General features: G+C 38.7%; 1 protein-coding gene across 1 annotated transcript in view; it reads left to right on the top strand.

The window, feature by feature from the left end:
* CEP112 (centrosomal protein 112) overlaps positions 1-24013 on the top strand; it is a 156443-nt gene that overhangs the window by 25664 nt on the left and 106766 nt on the right. The window contains exons 9-17 of the mRNA XM_017811814.1: positions 3735-3821; positions 5713-5812; positions 6985-7103; positions 8130-8273; positions 10522-10676; positions 11007-11136; positions 11634-11726; positions 12526-12585; positions 15545-15624. Of these exons, the coding sequence (XP_017667303.1) occupies positions 3735-3821; positions 5713-5812; positions 6985-7103; positions 8130-8273; positions 10522-10676; positions 11007-11136; positions 11634-11726; positions 12526-12585; positions 15545-15624 (968 nt within the window). The remainder of the gene's footprint in view (positions 1-3734; positions 3822-5712; positions 5813-6984; positions 7104-8129; positions 8274-10521; positions 10677-11006; positions 11137-11633; positions 11727-12525; positions 12586-15544; positions 15625-24013) is intronic.

Here is a 24013-nt window from a genome sequence, read left to right as displayed (position 1 = left end):
GGCACATAAAAGCAGTTCTGCTGCTACCACCCTCCCTGGCTTTAAATAACAGGGACAGCACAGATGTTTGATATCAGTATTGTTTACATGGCCTTAGGGTTTAATTGCCTCATACTCTTTGTGAGGAGGATAAACAATGACAGAAATCCAAAGGAATGATGTTCAGGCAACAGCAATGGCTGCGTTTCATACATAGCTGCAAACTTCCCAACTATAGCTAAATATCGACATTTTTCTTTTCTCTTGTCTGAATGGTAACATGCCAGAAATCTCCTATTTTTCTGCTGCCTCTCAGCTGGTGATAAAAGGTATAAAAACCGATGAGCTGCGTCTAGCGACGGAATGGCTTTTCCGAGTTGTTTTTCTCTATTTTCTCTAAAACTTACCAAGGCCTTTGCTGCTGCTGTAGGTTATTTTGTTTCTTAACATGAATTTAATCAACAGAGGAAAGCTGGAGTGCAGAGGGCACCGTATGGAAGAGCAGCACACGGAGGCACCGAGTGCAGGAAATCGGGACGCGCGCGGAGCAGATGAAGTTTGACATTTGGGAACTGCAAACAGGCTCAGCCTCAGCTTGGCGTGGTTTTAATTTTGCAAAGATATACTCCTCCGTTGAAATTAGTGTTTAATAACGTGCTTCAGCTTCTCAGTGGAAGGGGAGATGTTTCGCTGCCAGCTGTGAGGAGCCCGTTTGCTTCGCCCCGGCCCTCGTGAGCTCACTGGTTAAAATGTGTTTACATGACTTAATTCTTTTTTATCTTACGTATGTGGTGAGATTGGAAATGTGCCTCACAGAAAGGGTGGGTCAAAAAGCACATTTGTAAGTGAAACCAGTACTCCAAGCTTATCTGTAGGACACTGGTGGTGTCCTCGGGCCTTCTGTCTTTTCCAGCTGGTTTCCACAGAAGAAGATAAGTTTAGGATTTTTAAACCAATTTTTACAGCAAATGCTCGAATTAGCACTTCCAGAGGTTGTGATGAACATACATGTGTGTCTTGGAATTATGGAGCAGTATAAAATTTAAATATTGTGGGAGATTTTTCATTTTATTTTATTTTTTGCCAGTTCTTCGTTACAAATACATCTTTCCTCTTAACACTGGCTGAAAACTCCAAGTGCAAATCAACTACTGAATTTCAAACAGCTTAATATGGGGATCCTCCCATTTCTTTATATAGTAGGTCTTGAAGGGACAAAATTAGGAGAGTTGTGGATGAAGCAGATGGGGCAGGAAAGTGTCTGCGGTGCTGAAACTGCAGAATTTCGTTAAATTTATAGAAGTTGAGGACCTTGAGTGCTTTTTGAGGTATGACTTTTTCAGCCCTCAGGTGATGAGAAGTTGAGATTTTTCAAGCAATTTTATTTTTAATGTTCAGAGGAAAATGAATCTTATTTTGTTATCACGGGCTTTGCATCGTTAAGGACTGACTTCTGTGCCTTGAACACATTTTTCATGTTTTTTCATGTTGTTTGGTTGCAATTGGCTCTTGGTTTTTGGAAAGTACTCCCAAAATCTGTGAAAATGGAAGAGCTGGCTGTTCTAGGGGAAGTGGTGTAATGAATTAATGAGCTAAAATTGATGAGAACTAGTGCAAGGTGGTGCTAAGTGGAAGATTAATGAGAAGTGGGAACCAGCTTTGAGTACAGGGAGTTCTGTTGTCAACCTGCAGGAAAACAACAGCCTGTGGCTGAGAACAATCACCAGCACTTGGAAATATATGTGTGTCCATGTTTAATCCAAATGGAATTTTAGATTTTGATTTATTTTTGTGTTATTTCAACCTACGTAGTAATAAAACCAAGCCCAGCTCTCAGCAGATACAGAACCACCAAGGATTAATTTTCCTCCATGCCAAGACATTCTCAGTTTATTAATGAGTTTTAAATGTAAAGTGTTTGTGTGGATTTAGTAGCTGTGTGAGGGCAGTAGCTGTGCATCAGTAATTCATAAGCTTTTAATGTAATTCAAGTAGATTGGAGTCTCTTTCATGTTTAGTTTCTAGTATTTGTGTTTTTACAAGGCCTTCATATTTATTTATGGAATGTTCACAAGCTGTCTATCTGGAAGTGGATTACTGTGCTTTTTTTTATTAAATCAACACTTATTCATCACCTGGTACAAAGATTTTCTTCTATAATGTCACTTTGTTGGAGTGATATATGCATATATTTCTTTTCATATATACATATGCGTAGATTTCATGAATAGAACATGCATTTTTATCATGGTGCTTATTTTGGGGTGATAAAAGAGGTGGCTGACAGCTGAGAATATGATTTATTTTCTTTGGATTAATTGTCAATCTAACTTTTTTTCCCCCCATTAATTTGCATAAGGCTGTGTACAAATAGTTGGGAGACAGGTCTCTTTATCTGTGGTGTAATAAGCAGGTTTAGAGTCAAGAAATGGAAAGAAATTGCTGGTCTTCCTTCTCCTCTTTTCAGTTCTTGAGGACTCTTCTGTGTTTACAGAGCAGCATTTTGCATTTTTGAGTTGACTTGGATTTTTGTGGCTGACGTTTTCTATTGGTGATGGTAATGATGTTTTCAATTCACAATAAATCTATAACACAAATGAACCATATAAAAGAAATTAATAATTTGCACTGTTTAGTGTCTGTCTGTGTTAGATAAAGGTTCATGCTGGAATGGCAACTTTTGCTTAGTCAAAGGAATGGAAATAATGTTGGTTCCTGTGGAATTGTCAGTTGAGAGCATTACGAGGCAGGTTCTTGGCTGAGCTAAATAAAAAGGTGAGAGCTGAAAACAGCTGGATGGTGATGGAAGTCCAGTGTCCAGCTCTGAGGTGGAGGAGCCTCAGCTCCACGGGCTCTTAGGACATCCAAAAGGACACAAAGTTGGCCAAAACCCACTTTGTTGTCTGCTGGTGGGTGTTGGTACCTCCCTCCAGGGGTTTTGGTCCCCCCTTTTCTAATGTAAGAGGGGCATTGGGGTCTGTCTGGAGAAGCTTCTGTGTCCCCTCTGCTTTCTGAACAGCACAAATTATTAACTGTAGAAGTGGAACAGCCCGAATCTGAACTCAAGGTGTCACTTTTGGTTTTCAGAAAACACGAGAAACGCCAAATTCCTGTCATACCTGTCCTTGTGAAAACATGCAAGAGACTTAAAAATACTTTAGAGGTGGAAACTCAGACTCTGAGTAAGAATTGTCAATGTATTGTTGTGTTGGGTTCAAGCACTACTTGAAACAAACACAACAGGAAATGTATTTTAGCAATCAAGTCCTTACTCCCATTATAAGTCACCTTTGAAAGGAAACGTGTTTATAATGTGAGCTCTATGAATAATGGCAAACAAACAAAAACAAACATGCATCTGGGCTGAAGGACATTCTTTGTATAAATGTAACACCTGCCTGAAGGAAAGCAAGTTTACCAAACCTGATATATTAACAAATATTAAAAGTTTTATTCCTAAGTGTTTATTTAAATTAAGGACGAAAGCTTGTTTTAGGCAGTAGCAGTTGTGTTTGTTGCCAGCTAAAACATCTTACAAATTAATTTTCTAAATAAATATTTTAGGTTGACATCTTTCGCAGCAGTTTTATGAAATGGATATGAAAATATTGAGAAAGTGAATATAGGCTGTTTTCAGCAATTATTTGTTGGTGACTTCCCATTGCCTTGTTAAAGACATAAATTAAAAGTTATGAAAAGGTCATTAGTGTAATTCATTCTTTATTTAAATTGCCTATCCTGTTTTGCTTTTAAAGCTGGAAATGAAAGTGAAAATAGCAGAAGGTAAATTTCATGAAGAAAAAGTGAAATTACAGCAGAAGCACGATGCTGATGTTCAAAAGGTAAAAAGTGTTTCTGTTTTCTTCCAAAAACAATGTATTCATAATAGAGAATATGATTATAATTAATAACTAGCAGTTGTTCTTTAACTTCTCCACAATTGCAGTTAATGTTCATTAAAAACCAGATTGTAGGTAAGTTTGCATAAACTGATAGGAATGTGCAGTGTTCTATGGTAACATAAACTTAGGAAAGGGAAAACATGGGAAGAAAACAAAGGAAAATACACGAGGCCATTTGTTTGTTTGAACAAGAGAACCTATTTTACCAGCCCAACAACTTCTGTGGGTTTGTTTGTGATGAAATCACAAACTTGTGATTTTTCTTTCAAAGAGAGAGCACCTGTGTTATAGAAAAATGTGAATAAAGACTTTTTATGGACAAAATGCGAAATGTAACAGTAGGAAAATCCACCAGTATGTCAGATATGTTCCTGCTCATACAGTAATAGTGTTTGTTCTCCTGTCTCCATTTTGACAGGGTCTTAGAGCAAAGCCTGGTCACTGAACAGCCCTTTATTTATGTTTCTGTGTTGTTAAACCTGATGTGGCTCTTAATTCTTCAGCACTGACACGACACCAGATCTGCTTCTTTGGGTTCCGTTGGGTTTGTCTTTGTTGTGTTGCACAGCACCACTTCTGGGAAGGTCACAAAAAGGCTATCACAGACCACGTGGTTACCTTCAATGCCATGTTTTAAACATGGGGTAAAATTCTGCAAGGTCCTGAGTGCCTCTGGACTCGCTCTGATCCCGGGGACGTGGCGGGAATTAAACGCTCGGCGCCGGGATCCCGATGGCTGATCCCGCTGTAAGCTCTGCATTACTCACTGCCTCTGTTTTGTTTCTTAAGGCTGAGTCACAGCCTTGGAGGAAGTTGGTTGACACAACACTGTGACACATCAAAGCCTCCTGAAAGGATGTTAATATTTGGTCAGGTGCATTTTTGGCTCATCTGCTCTCAGAGCCTGCGAGCAGAACCCGGTGAGCAAAGCCGGGAGTCGAGAGGAAACAGCTTTGTGAGAATAAGAAATAGTTTAAATGCTTTCTCATCCCTTGAGTTGTCAGCCCTTTCTAACTGATGTTAGAATTCCGTCTTTTGAAGTCGTTTAATCACGCTGGATATTTTAGAAAAGGTTAAACGGCGTCTTATTAATCTTTAAAGACGCAAAACGTTTATTGCAGATGGAGTAATATTGTTTTAAGATGAAAGCTTCTGTTGGATAAGAGATTTGGGGCACCGTTATAAAATTTCTGGGACTTTAATCTTTATCTTAAACACAAAGTTTTTTAAATTAAAATACTATCTCAAAGTGTGCAAATATTTGAGCTGGTTTTTTCCAAAATCGGCGTGTGCAGAAATGGGGGTGCAGTTACCTTCATATACTTCCTCTATTCCAACTCTTTGTTCCTTGGAATCCATGCAAAGAATTGCAATTGGTGAAGCACAGAAGAGTGTAGTCAAGTTTACCAATTTATTTTCCATATTTCTTCAACCTGCTGAGAATTTTAGGTGCTTTTAAATAGTATGAGGCAACTTAAATATGAAAAGGGAAACCTTTTTTCTGTTGCAGTAGTAGCACCGTGAAACTTCCACACTCAACAGGAGCAACACAGGGTTTGCCCAGGTTTGAAAGGAAACAAAAAGACCCATCTTAAAGCATGAAACTCCCTTTTAATGTACTTCTGCCTACATTTATTTACAGCAGTCCTTTGTTTATGAGTTGGCAGTCTGAGCTGTGAAAAATGACTTGGATTTAATCACAGTCCTGCAGGACTTGAGCACTTCTTGAAGGCAGTGCCTTTGCCAGAGATCAGGGTGGATTGTTTTGTGCACTGGTTGTAGTTTTGATTTTTCTGAACTTTTGTTAAAATAGTTTGAATTGTCCCTGCAGATTTTGGATAGAAAGAACGACGAAATAGAGGTGTTGAAGTCCACCTACAAAAAGAAACAAAAAGAATCTGAGGAGGTGATCAGAAGACTGGAGAAAAAAGGTGATTTTTCTCTTCCTGCTTGTTTTCTCTGTGGTGGTATTGCACTGCATTCTCTTGTGGGTGTGGGCTTGTGTTCCTCCTTCAGACATCCCTTTCTTCTGCATTTGCAGGTCTTCACTTTATTTTTTTCCTTTAGATTTTGAGAGGCTTGTCCAGTTGCCTTTGCTGTTTCCAGCCCACAGGAGGCCTGTGATCTTTTATATTTAACACAGGTTTTATGAGCGTCACCAAAAAAAGTTTCTTTGATGGTGCTGAAGTGTTTTGACCACTCGCTTCAAACTTTTTGGAACCTCTGGCCCAAAGTTAATTTCTTTATGCATTCAGTACATTTTAATCAAACCACAATGGGTTATTTTTAAAACTGTTGCGGCAAGAGATTTCAAACATGAGTAGTCTTGAATATGTCATAAGTACAAAACTTGGCCTGAGTGTGGCTTGTCAGCAGTTTTTCAGTGTTAGTTTCTTTTAGAATTCCTTGGAGTCCTTTTACACTATGGACTAAACCACAATGTAAAATAATACAGAAGTTTGGTAATCTATGTACAAAAAGGGAGAGTGTTCCATGTATATTGTTTCCTCCTCCTTGGGAAAGTAATTTGTCCAACAAGGAATCTGGTGCCTCTCTCAGTGGGTTGGTGGTTGCTCTTGGCTGGAACAGGTTGTGTTTGAGTTGCCTCCACTTTTACCAGATAGTGAAAATCCTCACTCACTTCTGAAAAATGAATATGTACCTGCTTTGTTTTCCACTAAATTTGTTAGACTGTGAATTCTCGATGCAATCACTTGGGGAACTTAATTTCCTTGTGTATCTTTAGCATTCAGCTTTCACAAGAACCTCTTCTTCTGGGGATGCTCATGAAATCAGGTTAAAAATGCCTATTTTCTTTAGGTTATAAGGAATTTTGCTGATGTGCATTTACTCCTTCAGGAAGGAAAACTCACTCTGAAATATTCTGTAAACAAAGCAGAAAACAGAGAACACCTTGTAAATACTGCAGTGAGACAGAATCCAAGTGCTAAATTTTGAAGCAGCCCGTGCATTAAGTATTTTAGAGCCAGAAAACATCAGAAAGTCGGGTCAATTGGAAAGCTGACGTAAACTGATTGTTGCCAGCACTGAACAATCCCAAAGGTGTCTCTTGAATGGTTGTTTATTTTCCCATTTTTAACAGTTCAGACCCTTGTTCGTGAGTCACAAGTTGTCAGAGAAGCCAAAGAGCAGCAGATTGTGGAGTTGAAGAAGATGTGTGAGCAAAGCAATGATTCCCTGAACAATGAGTGGGAGAAAAGGGTAATGAACAATACTTGCTTTCTTGACAGATTCCTACAGTGTTTGTCTGAGATAATCCACTTTGTCACTCAACAAAATAAATATAAGGAATATGTTACTTTGAGGGATGTTTTTTTATGCTGATTTTGATTATTTTTTTTTTTTCTCTGGAGTAATTAAGCCTCTTTTTGCTGATGCCTGCACACCCACACCCACCCAGCTGGTCACCCTGTGCCTGGGGTTCATCTGGCCTCCTGGCAAGTCTCTGGATGTATTAGGGAAGTGTTTATTTCTGGTTGACCTGACATGGAATTTTAATCTGGGTAAACCTGCTGCTACCTGCTGCCATGGTGATTCCTTTGAACTCTTATTTTTGCAATGGGTCACGAATTCTTCAGTGTATTTTTATTTATTGTTAAACTCAAGACAGTGGCAAAGCAGGGGAAAAAGCATGTTTATTGTGAGACAGCATCACCTTTGTCCAGATTATTGTCAGGATTTGTCTTGCTCCCCCCACTCAGGAGAGGGAGGGTCACAAAAAGGGCAGACCCACCCACCTTTATAGATGAAGAATGCTGTGTAATTTAATTTTTTTGCAGCCCTGCATCTGGAAATGATGTTGGGTTTAATTCTTGCCTTCTGAGAGATAAATCATAAATCTTGTCCTTTGTGCTGAAGACCTCGAGGCTTCAGTGTTAAATGGGCTTTTCTCATAGAATCCAGAATGGTTTGGTTTGGAAGGGACCTTAAAGATCATCTCATTCCAATAGAATATTAGAGCATGGCAAAAGTATGTCTTTTAGCATTCTGTGTGGATTAAGTTATGCCCTCTACACACTTTTAAATGACTTGCTTATATTTCTTACAGCTTTGTAGAGTCATAGCAGACCTATTTAGTGAGCAAATTATCTAGTCTTCTTAGAAAGGACAGAAACGTGACCACCTGGGCTTTTCAGTCGTTCTGTTTGTATTCTACAATAATCTAATACTTATAAATGCTAGTTTTAGATGCCATTCATTATTTTCTGCTGTTTTTCTGGTGCACAGCTTCACGATGCTGTGGCTGAGATGGAGAAGGAGAAGTTCAATATCCGGAAGAAGCACACGGAGGACATGCAGGAGCTGCTGGAGGAAACCAACGCCCGGCTCCACAAAATGGAGGAGGAGTATTTGCAACAGACCCAGTCAACCGTGAGTTGGATTGTGAACATCTCACAGTAGCAAGTGTCTTTTCCAACACTCAGACTTCGTGGGTTTGTGTTCAAGTGGACTGGAAGTGCTCAAGGCCAGGTTGGAGCAACTGGGGATAGTGGAAGGTGTCCCTGCCCATGGAGTCAGATGATCTTTAAGATCCCTTTAAGGTCCCTTCCAGCCCAAACCATTCCATGATTCTGTGATTTGTGTATATACTTGTTTTTGGTGGTGCAATGCAGTTATTCTGTCCTTTGAGAGGGCAGCCAATCCAGCCAAGGGTTTTTCCCCCAGTTAAAATTAATCAAAGCACAGCCCTTCAATCAGTATTACAGAGAAAAATATTTGTGATCAAGGACTGACTGTAACATTTCTCACTGGTTTTGATTCAAGTTAGCAGAACTTTTGTTTCTGTAGGTTTGTGCACTATAAAAAAAGATTTATATAGTAGATCTGTTTTCACAGATACTTGTGACTCTTTACTTACCCACCTTCTCTTTGAATGAGCAAATGCTTGTTAGATTAAAGATCACATAAAAAGAGTTTTGAAATAACTTGATTATTCTAATGTATTACATTTCTTTTCTAGAATAATTATCAACATGGAATAAGGTATAATGTGGATTTTGTGCCTGTTATAGAAATGATGCAAAAAGCTAAAAATTGGCAAGTAACCTCAGAAAAACATCCTGTACTTTTTATCAGGATGAGGCATGAAGAAAATTGAATGAGTGAAAAGACAATGTCAAACAAAATTTATGCCTTTATTAATGAATGTTGAATTTAAAAATTAACATTCAGATCATGTCATAGGTAACAGTAAATACAGAGAAAAATGGACACAGTCTGTCAGCAAGATTGAATTTAAGAACCATCAAAACTAGACAGATCTTGCTGAGCAGCTTCTGATTTAATAATTAAACAAGGTAGAGTTCAAGGCAGGGCTTAAGATGAAAGACTAGACTGTCACTGGAAATTAGTTTTCTTTTTTTCTCTCTCTCCTTCTTTCTGTCTCCTGATTTTATTTTTTTTTTTTTTGGTTGGTTGGTATTTCAGAGTTTTTCCTTGTTCAGAGTTTCATGTTGTCAGGAATGCCAGTGCTGTTAGAGAGAGGAATGGGCTGAACAATTGAACTAATGCCAGAGAGCTCATAAGGAGGGGGTTGTGCACAGATATGAACTTCCTCGAGGGCCACAGGGCCAGGGAGGAGTTATTATATTTGTTAATATGTCAGTACTTTTTTTTTCCTTTTAAAAAAACCCAAACAAACAGAAAACCCCAAAACAAGGAAAAACAAACAAAAAACCTGAACCAACAAAACCAAAACAACAAAAAAACCCCAAAACAAACACCCCTCTGCCCCCCAGAAAAAAAACCCCAAACATTCCTGTGCAGTTGGCTTTGCATTGATGGAGAACTTTGCTCTGCTGTGGTCATGGAATATTTTAAGCTCAGGTGACACAGCTCAGGTGACCATCCAGGTGACCCTGTGTGAGGTTCTGGCTTTGCTCCAGGCTCATGTCCCACTCAGGGCAGTGCCTGCAGGTGGCTGATGTTTGGATTTTTATTTTACTTTAACAGTGGGTGAAAATTCTGTTCCCATTTCCCCCATCTTCAGGCCTTTGTTAACATAAAAATAACTGTGATCTGCACATCCTGGAAGGACAGCTGGGTCTTATTTTTTGACTTCAGCCTCCTGAGGAGTCCTCTCATTTCCGTGCATGTTACCATAAATTTAGGGAAGAATGGGAAGTGGCAGAGTAGTCTCATGCTACCTGCCTGTTCTTATTCTGCTCCTTTTGAAATTTGTTTACATTAGGAGATGAAGTTCTAGGAAAAAGATGCAGCTTTTAATAGATGTGATTTATTGAGAGGAAATCATTGTAATTAGATTAATGGGAGGTCTAAAAATCCTTTATGTGTGTTATCAACCTTTACAGTTTTCCATACAAATACCCATCTTCTCTCCCATTTTAAGAGATTTGCAATTTAAAAATCAGTTGCATTGACTGCTTTGCTTAAGGGAAAAAATATGTTACTTTGAGGGGGGATAGACATCCATATTTTGAAGGTTTATTTATGTTTTGTGTAGAACACAGAATTTACTGTCGTGATTGATGACAGCTTTGCTATTGTAACCCTTGTGCCTCTGGATCACCAAAGAACCTTGTTGCTCCAGGCTACTGAATAACAACAGGACTATTCCCTCATTTATTCTGGGTTTCCTCAACATGACTTATTCTTTTAGAACGAGACTGTCCAAAAACTGGGGGCTCGTGTCCAGCAGTTGACTGTTGAGGCTGAAAACAGTCATTTGCTGCAGCAGAAATTATCTCAGGAGAAGATTGAAGCAGAGCAGCGTTACCAGGACTTGTGCTCCGAACTTCAGGAACTCAAAGCAAGGTAATTAAACAACACTTGCCCGTTTACCATTTAAGAATATGGAATTTCCAAGAGCAAACATTGTTCATTTTGCTCCAAGAGCACTGTGAATGTTATTTGACATCAAAAAGCTTTCATGAAAATGTATTAATTGTTGTCCAACTCCTTTTGGACTGGCCCAACCAACCATCCTGAGGAGGGTGTTGTCTTTCCATTATTTATAAGCAGCTCGTTGTGTGACAGGAGCAGTGGCACAGGCAGACGTGCAGGATCTGTAGAATTGATATTGAGCAGGTAAAAATGCCAAAATATGAAAGCCATTTCCATATTCTGTTTGCTTGCTCCTTGTAGGTACAACTTGCTACAGAAAGACAAGGACCACATTATGCAGGAGTACAAGGAGAACATCCAGCGACTACAAAGTAAATTTGATGTTGATAGAGATTTTATAAAGCAGGAACAAGCTCTCTCTGCAGCTAAGGTATGATAGGCAGGAAAATGTGGTTGGTTTAAGTGGTCTCCTCAATGTAAATATAATGCTTATGTATAAATACGAGTAACTGTTCAGTTCTCTGAGTTACTCGTGTGTGAGTTTAAATAGAGTTGGAATTTAATTTCTCATTCCCAAATTTGACTTAAAAATCACCTGAAGTTGACTGATAATTCTGGGGTGTGTGTCCCCATACAGGTGATATTTCCACAGCTGATTCAGATAAGATACAATTAATACCCTGACCTTGTTTGGTCTGTTAAAATTCTGGATACCAGAGGATTTCAGCACACATTTCTAAGTTCACCAGAGGGCCTAAAGTGACATATCCAGAGCTGTAAACTCAGACAGGTTTTTTTTCCCAAGCTGTTAATTTTTTCCCAATTTTGGGCAGCTTTGAGAAATAAATTTAAAGATGTAAAAGATGAATCTGAAGAGCTAGTGAGGAGTGCAACCCAAAAATCCCTTTTTCTGTTAAATCCCTGCAGACATCTGATGTGATTGAGGAATTACAGAGGAGTGTGACTCAGTTAAAGCAACAATTGAAGGAATCAGAACACCAAAGGCAGCAACAGCTGAAGGTGAGCCCTGACTTTCCTAAAGGATGACCAACCTTTTCTCCTTTTTTTTGGTGATTTAAATGTTTCAACAGCCATACTGGAATGCACTTATATTTCAACATGCCTGCTTGTCTGTGTTTTATTAATAGAAATATGTAAATATGTCACCTTTTGCTTAAAGGTTGATTTAAAAGTGGGACTGAAAGAGGTGAGGGCAGAATTTTCACGGAAATCTTTTGACTGTTTCTTGTAATTCACATGTTAAATAAAACAGTTGAAATGTGTGTTGGTGGATTACAGAGAAACATGACAAAGAATGATGAATGTCTTTTTTTTTTTTATCATAAACTGTAAACACTTTAAAAGTAAGTTTCAAAATTGTTTTTAATTTTGTCACTCTTGAACAGTTCAGTTCAATATTCTGCCTTCCTGTAGGCATTTAAATTAATCCTCCTATCTGAGGATAATGAGTTCCACATCTGTATCATGTATCAGTCCTGTTGGAGTTTTGGCATCTACTTCTCCTCCAATGTCTTTCATTTCACAGTTGATATAGTACAGAATGGCATTTTAATAGCTCAGGAAAACAAGTTGCTGTTTCTCTTTAAAAAACATGAATCATGACTTTTGAGATAGTTTTGTTATTTGCTGTTGGTTGAATTTTTTTTGGTATGTCAGAGAATTTTTTAAGGATGATATCGGGTGGATTTTTAATTTTTATGGGCTGTTCTATATAACAGCAAATGTATATGTTTGACTGCTTTGAAATGGAAGAAAAATGTGATTGGATTATTTAGAATACACATTTCTTCCCTTGCAGGATCAAGAATACAAGGTTCAGCAGGACAAACTTCACTGGGAGCGTGTGTATGAGAAACAGGTAATGTTTGCAAGGAAAATGAACCATCCTGTGCACGTTTCCAGATTTGTTCTGTACAGAAGTTAAAGTTTAAATTCTGAAATCCCCAAAGTAGTAAATTTTGGAATCCAAGCATTTCACAAGGTTTGGAAAAATAATGGGACAAATTCGAGGAAGATTTTAAGGACAGCTATTCGAGCACAGAGATATCACCTCTGATTCTGGGAACCTGCAGCCCAGTGATTTGGGCTGGGAAGGCATTCCCAAAGAATTGCCCTTGGAAGCCTGTCCTGTTATTTTACACTGCTTTTGGTGGCAGCTGATGCCAACTGCTGTTAGAGAAAAGATAATGAACTGAATGAAACCTGGCCTCTTGTCAGTGTTCACGTGTTCTTCCATACTTCTTTTTCCCCAATATATCTCTGTTCCATCCTTCTCCATGTGTTCTCTATATATTGTCAACGTGCATTGTTTTTACATCAGAAACTTAAAGCAAAAAATGTAATTTTCATCAGAAACACTTCATCTTAAAGCACTTTGCAAATGCTGTCTGCTCTTTCAGGCTTTGAACATCAATAGGTTTCAAATTAAACTTCAATTTTAGTGACATTGTGTGTGCAACTCATGTTCAGTCAGAGGGTGCTTAGATGCCTGTTTAATTGAAAGGATGTGTTACTCAAACATGTCACTTCCAAATGTGGCAAATTTATAACATGAAATAATGGATTGTGATCCGAGCTACTTGTCACTTGGTAATAGCATTTGTGACATGAATTGCAGTGGGGTTTTGGTTTGAGTTAGTCCCTTCTGCTGACTTGAAGTCAAACCCTTTTTTGTTCCGAGATCTGCTTTGGTTTAAACCTTGCCTACCTTTTTAGTCAAGTCGTGGGTTTTTATGAATGTTGAACTCCAGAAAAATCTGAGATTAGAGTAATATTGCAGGACAAAATAAAAATATATTGGCATAATTTGGGTATCTTGTGGTTATTGAGGTAAAGTGGACATTGATTTATTGCAATATATCACTTTGGTTTATAGCAATACATCACTTCCTCTGCAGATAAGTACAGATTAAATATGTCTGGTCATGTTTCCAGGTGCCAGGGAGGGTATGAAGCTGAGACAGGGGAGGTTTAGGTTGGATCTCAGGGAAAGGTTCTTCCCCCAGAGGGTAGTTGGCACTGCCCAGGCTCCCCAGGGCAGTGGGCACAGCACCAAGGCTGCCAGAGCTGCAGGAGGGTTTGGACAACACTCTCAGGGACAGGGTGGGGTTGTTGGGGTGTCTGTGCAGGACCGGGGGTTGAACTTGGATGATCCTTTTGGCTCCTTCCAGCTCAGAATATTCCATGATTTGAAGTCCAAATGCATTGAATGCCTCACATCTACCTGTTAAACTTCTGTGTTGCCCTTCTGCAGCAGAACCTGTCCTGTGATGAGTCTTGAATGAGGTTTGAGGATGATTTGGGGGAAAACTCCTCAGTGTGGGCTGAGGGCATGGCAGCAGTGCCCCCACACCAGTGAGCCCAGGCAGTGAAGCTGCAACTCCGTAAACGAGGAAGCAGAACCTTTATTTTTATAAATAACTTGACAGGCACTCTGCCTGTTCATAAATTCTGATGTAATTGTGTTCTCAAAATCAGATCTTTGAGGAAGGAGGAGAAGAAAAATACATGTGAATTATCTATGGACATAAATCCATAAAACAGGATAGATTGGCCCATAAAATACTGAAACCAGCTTGCCTTCAAGTGAAGGAATCATGAAGTCTCTGGTGCAATCTGTTCACTTGAAAACCTACCCATTATCTAATAATCTTTATGAGTCTACAGTGGCTGTTGCTGTGAGGATACTTAAACATCAAACAAATAATAGGTAGTAACCCTAAATGTCACTGTTTGATTAAAGGTGCTTATCTGCTGTATCAGGAACCAGTTAGACTAAATGGCTTTACAAGCCAAGGAAACACCTGCTTTTTATAAATAATCCACTGCTTGTTTTCCAAACATTCAGTTCAGCATAGGAACAGGGACAGATTATTCCTGAGAGCCATTCCCGAGCCAGCTGTTAAATATATAGAATTTACCAGGTTTGGCAATACCTTCTTTACTCTGATGGACAGCCCATGGGTTTGGAGGCTCTTGGAACCCAACTAAGTGCTCAGACCATCCTGGAGTGAACACCCACAAGGAATTGCTCACAGCAGGGAATCTCTGAATTTGGTTTTTCATTGGACTATACATTTATTAGAACATGTTTTTCTTTCTGGTAGTGACTTAATTGCATGCAATATTACAAATGACTGCGAGTGAATAAAGGATTTCCTGGGCTTCCCATCTCAGGGAGAAAAATCTTGTTCCTTGAGCAATCCTAAGGGAATGCAAACTCTTGTACTTCATCTGCCTTTGGCAGAAAATATTAGGAAAACTCATGGTTTGGACCGCTCTTAGGAGGTTGCCAAATTCAAAGATTCTTCTGGTTTTGAGTAATATTATTATTATCATCATTATAATTATTATTACTACTTGTTTTATTACTATTATTCCTCAGGATGTTTATGTAAGATATTTACATTTGTTACTTTTATTTTGGTAAGAATTGATAAGTGATTGGCTCTGGGTGTTCACAAGTTGGTAAGTAGGAGCCCTGCACCCTAGAAAATAAATACATGGCACTATTTTAGGCACTGTGCTTACCTAAAGAAAATGTAATTCCCTTTTCTTCTGTAATTACTGATGTTTCTTTATTGTAGAGAATAATATTCACTTTGAGAATCAAAATAGCTCTACTGGCTCATATTTCATCTCTCTCTTAATCTCTACTTTTGCATTTTACATAATTTTAGAAACCTATAGATGGTTCTCTGCATCAGTGCAAAGAAATGCATGAATAGTTTTTAGAATTAAAAATAACATTTATTTCTTTTGAACTGTGGCATTGTTTTAGCTAAAACATGGCTGGTTTTTTTTCCTTCAAATGGCAGATTAATGTCATTCAGAACGATCTGGATAAAGAAAGAGGGGATGCTCAGAAGAAAATCCGCAAACTGGAAGAGACTTTGAAGTAAGTGAACATGGAATAATTGTTGAACCATCCCTGAGGTTTTTAGTCAAATTTATGTAACAAATTTAGACTTTGTCTCATCTAATGGCCGCCTTATAGTTTGGCTGGGTTTTCTTCCCATTGTAAAGCTGCATTTTCGGGGTTCTCAGTCGACCAGAAGAGTGGGAAAAAAAGTAAAGCAAGAACCAAATCACCCAAATTTGTTGACTTTCGAGTGGTGGGAATTGAGGTTCCTGATGTCAGCTGGTCTTGGCCTCTTAAATCTGGGTTCAATTCAGAACAGATTCATTGAAAGTAAATAATCCAAACTAAAGACTTGTTGCTTGGGACTATTTTAGAGGCAGGGATAAATTTCAAAGATGTATTTATTTAAATGGTATTTTACCTTGATGTAGTATATGATGTTTGTGATTTTATATTTTACTTAATATCCATAAATTACAACTCTAATGTGGCTTTTTCCCCGTTGATGCCACACTTTTTTGTGTGAATACTTGTTTTTCACATGGATCTAAGGCTTGGAGAAGTGTCTGCAGCAAACAGGAGACACTTTTTATTAAGTAACTTGGTACTTTTGCCAACCTTGTACATTAAAAAACTAATCAGGACACCCCAAGTTTGATGGTTTGTGAGCAGGGGAGTGGTTTGCACACAGCAGATACACAGAGGACAAGATCGACTCTTGTTGTGCTGCTTCCATTTTTGATTATGTAAACTATTATTTCCATCTGTTTATCCAGTTGAAATTGAAAGTTATGGAAATAATTTCCAGGGAAAACAGATTATTCTGAAACAAACCAGGAGTTACTTGCTAAAACTATTCAGTTAAATATTACAATGTACCTTATCTGGGCTGAGAGAGGCAAGTGAAGATACTTTTATTCAATAAAAGTCACAGAGCTGAAGTCTGTATTTCTTTATTTCTGTAATCTCTGAGGTATTTGGCATAAATAGAGACTATCTTAAATCACTATAGACATTAATAAAAATTCCAGCTTTTAATCTTTAAATTCTTTACACTGACTATTATTTATAATTTTGAGGAGATTGAATTGTTATCAACTGCACTTTATCTTTTAGTATTTTACCATCTGATTTGTTGATAACGAAGTTGCATTAATTTTCTTCCACATCTTTCAAATAAAGTGTCACTTTGCACTTACTTATGTTAATAAAATCAGTCTGACTTTCCAGTCCAGGGGCTGCTCGGGACGGATTCCCCATGTGGGTGCTCTCAGTGCAGAGTAAACACTCCCCAGGCAGTAACTGTGAAGTGGGTGAGAGTGCTGGGGGGGGTTGAACTTTAATTTCAGATATTCCCTGGCTGTAGTTAAGCTTAGGTTTAGCTCTGAGTTGAGAGCAAGGATTTGAAGAGTGAAGTTTTAGGGCGCACGAATTAAGACGCCGTTGGCAGAGACCGGTGCCAACCTTGTGCTTCGTGTGAGTGGGTCCTTGGGCCAAAACTGGGCATGGATCAGCTCCTGGGATCAAAGAGCCCTGGAGACTGTTCAGCAGGTTAAAAATGAGCCCTGGAGACTGTTCAGCAGGTTAAAATTCATTTGCTATTTGCCTTACAATAATTGATTAATACTGTTCCTGGTTTTCAGTGTGTCTTCTACTGCAAACTGCTTCCACTCCTCTTGTAGAGTAGTTGTCCCAGGTTCACTTCCATGTCCTTTGACACTCTGCTTGTCTCATGCTTTCTTTTTTTTTGTTTAGTTTTTTTGATTCAGGGTGTTAAAAATAAGGTAGAGGTTTCTTAAATATAACCATATATAACTCTCCCAATTTAAATGGAAAATGTTTTTGTTTTGGAGGTGGCTTACTCTTTAATAAAAATCTCTGCTGCTGCTCTTTTGGTTTTTATAGCAGGGATTTGGGGTTAATTTTGAGATTAGTAATGGAATTAGTAATTCTAATATGTAATTATTTTGTAGTGGAATAGAAATAAAAATTAGCTTCCACATGTGTTTTTGCCTAAATGGAAACATAAGTTTGGCAGATTGATCAGGGTGGATTTGTGCTCCTAAAGATTAAAAATATTGTCTTTACAGAAATATGGTGCCCTGGTTTAAGGCCAACATATATTCCACTGGATGGTTCTTTCAGATTTCAGTTCTGGTGCCAAACCTCTGGGTCTGGTCTCTGTGCTTTCCTGACCAGGGGTGTGTTGGTACATGTGGCTGTTGGGAACAAACTCACGTGCCCAGGATGGAGGAACTGTTGATCCTTCAGGGATGGCTTTCTGGAAGCCAAGTTTTTTGTGTGTGTGTTTGCTTCTATAGGATATGTATGTAAGTAATAGATAAGGAGCAGTGATATTTATTGTGGCTGAAATGGATGGTTTCCTTATGGCTCTTTTTTATCCATTGCTGCAAAAATTAGTCCTTTGAACAATCTCTTGCTTTTAATGAGTTCACAGGACCTAATATCTTATGTAAAAATGCTTTATTTTCTGAATTTCTTTGACTACTGTCAGAATGAAATTAGGTAACTACAAGCTAAGGCAGACACAATAAATCTTGGGAAAACAACCTTGTCTTGCATGAGATGGGTGAAAATATAGTTCAGCATCTTCAATAGGAACGGTGCCTTGTGGAATTGCACCTCAGAACCCAGTAGGTGCATCAGTGATTTCTCATAAACTACTTTGATGTGAATGCACTTTGATTCTGAAATGGCCACAGGATTATACCTTGAGGAGCTGGTGAGCTGCAAGCACAAGGAAAGGGAAGTTGCAGACATTTTAGTGGGATTTTTGTTATTATTATCGTCATTATTTTTGTGACAGCAAACAGTGCTGTTGCAGTTTCAAACGTACCCACACCGATGCAGAATGAAAGCGATTTGAGGCATCGTGTGGAATAGTAAAATCCACATTTCTAAAAGTGCCTTTCACTTCAAGAAAAAACTGTGTTGCCGCAGTTTCAATACAGAAGTGAGTTTACATAGTTTATGGAAGGCTTTTTCTTTTTTTTTTCCTCTTCTGAAGTTTATGGTGGAAATATCTGTCAAACCCAAACCTTTTGCAAAGGAATTGCTCTAACACTCACGGCTGTTGGTGGTGACTTGTAGATATAAAATTCCTATTTACTTCTGCAGTGCATGTCACAGGCATTGCCTAATAGCAAAAGTCACTCTAAGAAGTGCTCCAAGGGTTTTTCTAGAATGTCCTTTAAATAGCATTTCTACAAGAACAAAGTTTTCTTAAAAAGCTTCTCTGTAATTACTTGGGGGGAAAGGTTGTTTCTCTAATCCCTGTGGTTTGGTTGCATAAAATGTGTCACCAGAGTGGGTTGCAAATAGGCTCAATCTCTGCTGTTCTTATCTCATATTAAGCAGAGGAGTAGGAAATAAAGAGGTATATAATTTGTCACAGTACAAACTGAGTGGAGTAAAACAGAAAATAAGAAAAAAATCTGTACCCATTTGTGGCTGAAGAAATTTTATTGCTGACTTTATACAATGTTGTTACCCAGAACAGCTCCTAACATCATCCCTTATGTCTTGCTGTGTGGAATTGGATGCTTATTTATTAAGTATGTTTATTTTGCCTCTGCTAATATTTTAATATCAGAGTCTTTCATATTTGTAGTTTACTGGGCTGTAGGGAAATGTTTCCCTTTTTACTGAAGATTACAACCACGATGCCAGCTCAGCTGTCACTGAACCACTTCCCTTCTGGAGTCAGGACGGTTTGGGTTGGAAGGGACCTTAAAGATCATCCTGTTCCACCCCCTGCCATGGGCAGGGACACCTTTCACTAGCCCAGGTTGCTCCAAGCCCTGTTCAACCTGGCCTTGGGCACTTCCAGGGATAGGGAATAATAAGTTTACAACTACATAGATGTGTAGACTTTGCCAATCTTGAGTCAGAGAGATTTTGGACTAAACTATTGACACACTGAGGACTTTGAGGCTGTGATCATCTGGGACCTGCATGGAAGTGCAGAAGCACCTTGTGCTGGTTTCTCAGAATGATGGTTGTGATGATTCTCATTTACTGGAGATAATTATGGGATCTGATTTAATGCTTTTTGCTTTGCATGTCTCATACACAAGCGAGTATTTCCTTATGCTTCTAAAATACAGCTTTCCCGAGTTCTTGTTCTTCTCTTCTGTAGTGTGATTCAAGGAAACAATTTTTTAAAAGTCCCATTAGGAGAATTGAAGTGAAACTCCACCTGTACAGGTGCAGACATTGTAGCTGAACACTGCAGAGTCAGGGAATGGGTGCACAACATCTCCAGTCTGATGATTCACAACCTTCTCCCTCTCATTCTTTGCCTTTTTTTTTTTTTTTTTAAGCCTGTCTGTGGAGCCAAATCTCAGCCCTTTGCAAGTGGGGATGACACAGAGCAAATGCTGAGCAGCTGCTTTATTCCAAGTCACTTAATAAAATTGTTTGTTTACATAAGGAACTACCAACACCTCTTTTTTTTTTTTTCTTTTTTCATTTTTTTTTTCCATGGCTTCTCTACCCCTCCTCTGAACTCGTTTAAAATTCTTCTGGGGAAGAAAGAAGGGCTAAACTTTCCAGAAACCAGCAAAACTGCTCCTATCCAGTAGCAGATTTTCACAATGGTTTCTAAAACACCCATGTGCAGTTTTCACATGTTTTGGTATTTGTTTTAGGTGGCAGTTCTAAAGGTTTCCAACCCTTTCCACGGTGTGAAGGTGGTGCCTGTAGGTGTTCGGTACAATGCAAAACTGAGAATTATTTACCTTTCTTTTCACATATATCCTTGTGTACGTGCACGTGCTTTCTCTGGGTATCCTTGACGTGAGAGTCAAGCAGAAGAAGCTGATTTTCTCCTTGGAGATGGTGCTGTGGAGTTTGCTCACTGTAGACTGAAAAATACTCATTTCACTGCTTTTCCTTATTCCAGTGTGTAGCTGGGGCAGTGTTTGTGCTTCCCCATCCTGGACTGCTATTTCTGGGGGCTTTTTCAACTGTGGTTCAGTGATACTAATTTATATTTTAAGTTGCAGTTTTTGTGCATAGTGCAGTTATTACTGCTACAAGGCTTTGCTTCATAGGAAATATCCCATAAATACGTGTCTGAGCTTTTATTTTACTAAATCAAGTTGGAAAAAACGTTATTTTGGGAAGGAAATACTTTTTTATTGGTATTCATTATTCTTCTTGAAACCTTAGTCATTTCTTTATTCAAGTGGCTTCTACTTGTGTCATCTCCTGCTGTGGTTTGCCAGACATTTGATTATTCTGGATCATTCCTTACCTGACATTTTCACAAGATCCATGGACCTGGAGCTTTTCTCAGTTTTAAACTTGGTATTGATCCCTGTAAAGCCTTGGGAGAGTGGCTTTGATACCACACTTGCTAAAAGCAGAAGTTGAGAGAAGGCTTGTGTTTGTTTGATCTGAAAGGCTCTTTTTGCTTTAGTCAGAGTACATAAAAATACCTCCAGTTTTAGCACCAGAAGCTGTATGTAAGGGTCTTCTAGTCTTTATGATTACTAATATCCTGCAAAATTCCCATGGTGTTTGTGTAATTTTTCCTTTCTCTGTAACATCACAGAAGAGACAATGTAAAGGAAGTGAGGGTGCAGAAATTTGAGAGAAATAAATGTTGAACGTTCTGCTGCTGAGCTAATAAAGAGAGAAACAGATGAAGGGAAGGAAAAATAAACATGTAAAGATGGAAGGCAGGAGGAGGTAGAATAAATAGCAGTGAAAACAATTTCATTTTGTTTGCAGTCGTGCAATTGTTAGATCCCAACATTTTTAAAAGAAGCTGTAGTTGGACTTCTCAAAATTATATATAGAAATTATATTTTGGAAAAAAAAATGTGATTTAGAGTGAATCTTGATAATTTGATTGTACCAAACCCTTTGAGAACTTTAAACAGCTGCTTGTTCAAATACTGTTGTATGGGCTCCTTGTAGTGGTGTAAGTCACAAATGCCACTGCACACAGAAAAACCCAACAGCCTGGGAATCATCAATGCAATGATAAATAAATAAAGGCACTGATAGCTTTAACCACAGGCTAATTTTTTTATTTCTTTTTGCCTTTCTTGCTCCTCTTAAGTTGAATCCAGATTCTGAATAATTGCTGCTTGTTGTTAATATTTTTAGGATAATTGCCTAAGAGTAGCTGTTTTCCTGTAGTTAATTCCCTTTTTTCCTTGAAAATGAAGTATTTGTGTGTGGAGGGGAATTCTTGAAGGAATGGAAAAGCTATTACTATTTAAAGCCGGAAATAATTAAAGAAATATGAGCAGGCATTGTCTTTAATTCCAAGTGTTGCAATAAAGTATTGTTAAGAGTTTATACTCATGTTCATTGTGTTCACCATTATCTTTTATTAAAATGTTGAGTGTTGTCTTGTTACAACAGTTCCAACATGATGACAAAAAGCCAAGTCTGTGATGTAAAACCAGCAGTAACGTGATGTGGCTGAAGGAGTTCTGATATAGTTCCACTCTTTAAAATAGGGCTGTGTGTATTTTTTTTTTGGTATAGGGTGGGTTTTTCTTTTTTTTTCCCTCCTCCTCTAAGAATCAGTGGAAAAGCAGCCAGCTGTTCTCCACTCGGCGATCTGAGAGCATCTGAAACCTTTTAGAGCAAAAGCCAGTCAAAGTTTCCAGCATATTGTAAACATTCCTGGAGCCCCGGCGAACGCGGCGCCGTCACCCTCGCTCCGGGGGCCACGGCGTGAGCCCCGAGCAGAGGACACAAAAATGTGGGAGCTTTGTTTAATTGCCTCACTTAAAAGCAAAATATAAAGTGTTCTATTAACTATTTACAGCCTTTCAGGTGTTTTTTTTTTTCCCCTCCTCCCCCCTGTTTCTCTGGAGACCTGCTGGCGATAATGAAATATGTATTGGGAGGAAAGCTCCGGTTGTACCGAGAAAAAGAATGTAGCAGCTGATTTTTAGTCCTTGTCTCTGGGACTGTCATGTCCCTCAAGATGGTTATAGAGATATCATATGACATCCCTCTAGTGATAACAGCTATGGAAATGTAGAACTGTATGAAAGGAAAGGTGTTGCCTCGTGAGGTGAAGAGCTCAGGTGTATCGTGCTATGGCACTTAAATACTTGCTGTAATTGCTACTCTAATAATTAATGGAATTAAGGGTTATTGCTATTGCATTCACTAAATGGATATACAAATAATTGACACAAATGTCAGAATTGTCCCCTTATTATTCCAAAAGGCTTCCCTTTGACATCTGTGTATTTTATATATAATCAGTGCATTATATTTTGGGCACTACGTAGCCTTGAAATATTGGTGGAATGAGAAAAGCCTTCAGTTGGCTAAAGAAAGTCTTACAGAGGGTTGAACTCAATTAGTGATTGTTAAAAAGCATGAAATGTTTCAGGCTGTCATCTTTTTTGGGTCACTTAAAAACTACAAAATAGTACAAGGAAAAAACTTTGATCCTTGTTGTTGCTTGATGATTAGGATGACTCCACTTTGGTTACGCTTGATAATCTTAATTTTGCTTTCACTTTTTGTGTACTTTGTACAACTTTCTTTCAGCTTCGTCAACAACACAACCAACCTTCACTGAGGAGTTGAAGTTAATCATTCAAACAATACTTTTAATGAAACGAAAATTGTGAAAGTCCATGTCCACTACACCAACCTGAGAAAGGGATGAGCTGAGTGGATACTCATTATCCCTCAGAATTAAGTTTCTGTATTATCCATTACAACATGGATATTATTATTCTGAGTCGTGAACTATGATAGTACAATTATTTTAGCCATAAAAATATTTACCTTAAGTAAGTAGAATAACACCATGAGTTCTGCATCCTTGTACCTCCTTAACAGGCTTAATCCTGGGGCTTCGTCCTCATTGTCTTGGGTTTGCCAACCACTCTTGGCTCTGTCAGTCCTCACACATCTTGGGCTGTGCTTTGTTAGTGTTAAGTGATTCTTCTTGCCTGGCTCTTCTCCTCTGCCTGGTGATTTCTCACATAGTTTGTCCTTCAGATGGTTTATTTTATTCTCCCCCCAGCTCTCTGTGCCACAGCGCTGCTCTCTGATCCCTATCTGTCCTTCTCTGCACCTCTTCTCTGGGTATCTCATGAATCTCTTCAGTGTCTGTGTTGCTGACTTGCTGGTCCACCTTTTAATTACAGTCTTGTCTCGTCTTTTCTGAGCCATTATCTCCACCTGTCTCTCTGATTCCCCCCTCTGTGTTCTCCTGGTTGAGGTTTAGCTGCCGTCTCAGCATGGAAAAGCCATGACTATTAATCTCTGTCCTAATCCTCCTCCCTCGATAACTGAGCCCCTGTGGTCTTTCATATATGTGGTGCATCTAAATCTTGGAGACAGTTTCTGCAGCGTTGAGCGAAATTATAACGTTTTCCTTTCCAGCCACATTTACAACACTGGCCCAGCCTTT

This window comes from Lepidothrix coronata, unplaced genomic scaffold (assembly GCF_001604755.1).
Source record: "Lepidothrix coronata isolate B3197 unplaced genomic scaffold, Lepidothrix_coronata-1.0 Scaffold34, whole genome shotgun sequence".
Taxonomy (NCBI): domain Eukaryota; kingdom Metazoa; phylum Chordata; class Aves; order Passeriformes; family Pipridae; genus Lepidothrix; species Lepidothrix coronata.
Note: the sequence above shows the minus strand (reverse complement) of the source record. Positions and strands in the feature narration are given on the sequence as shown.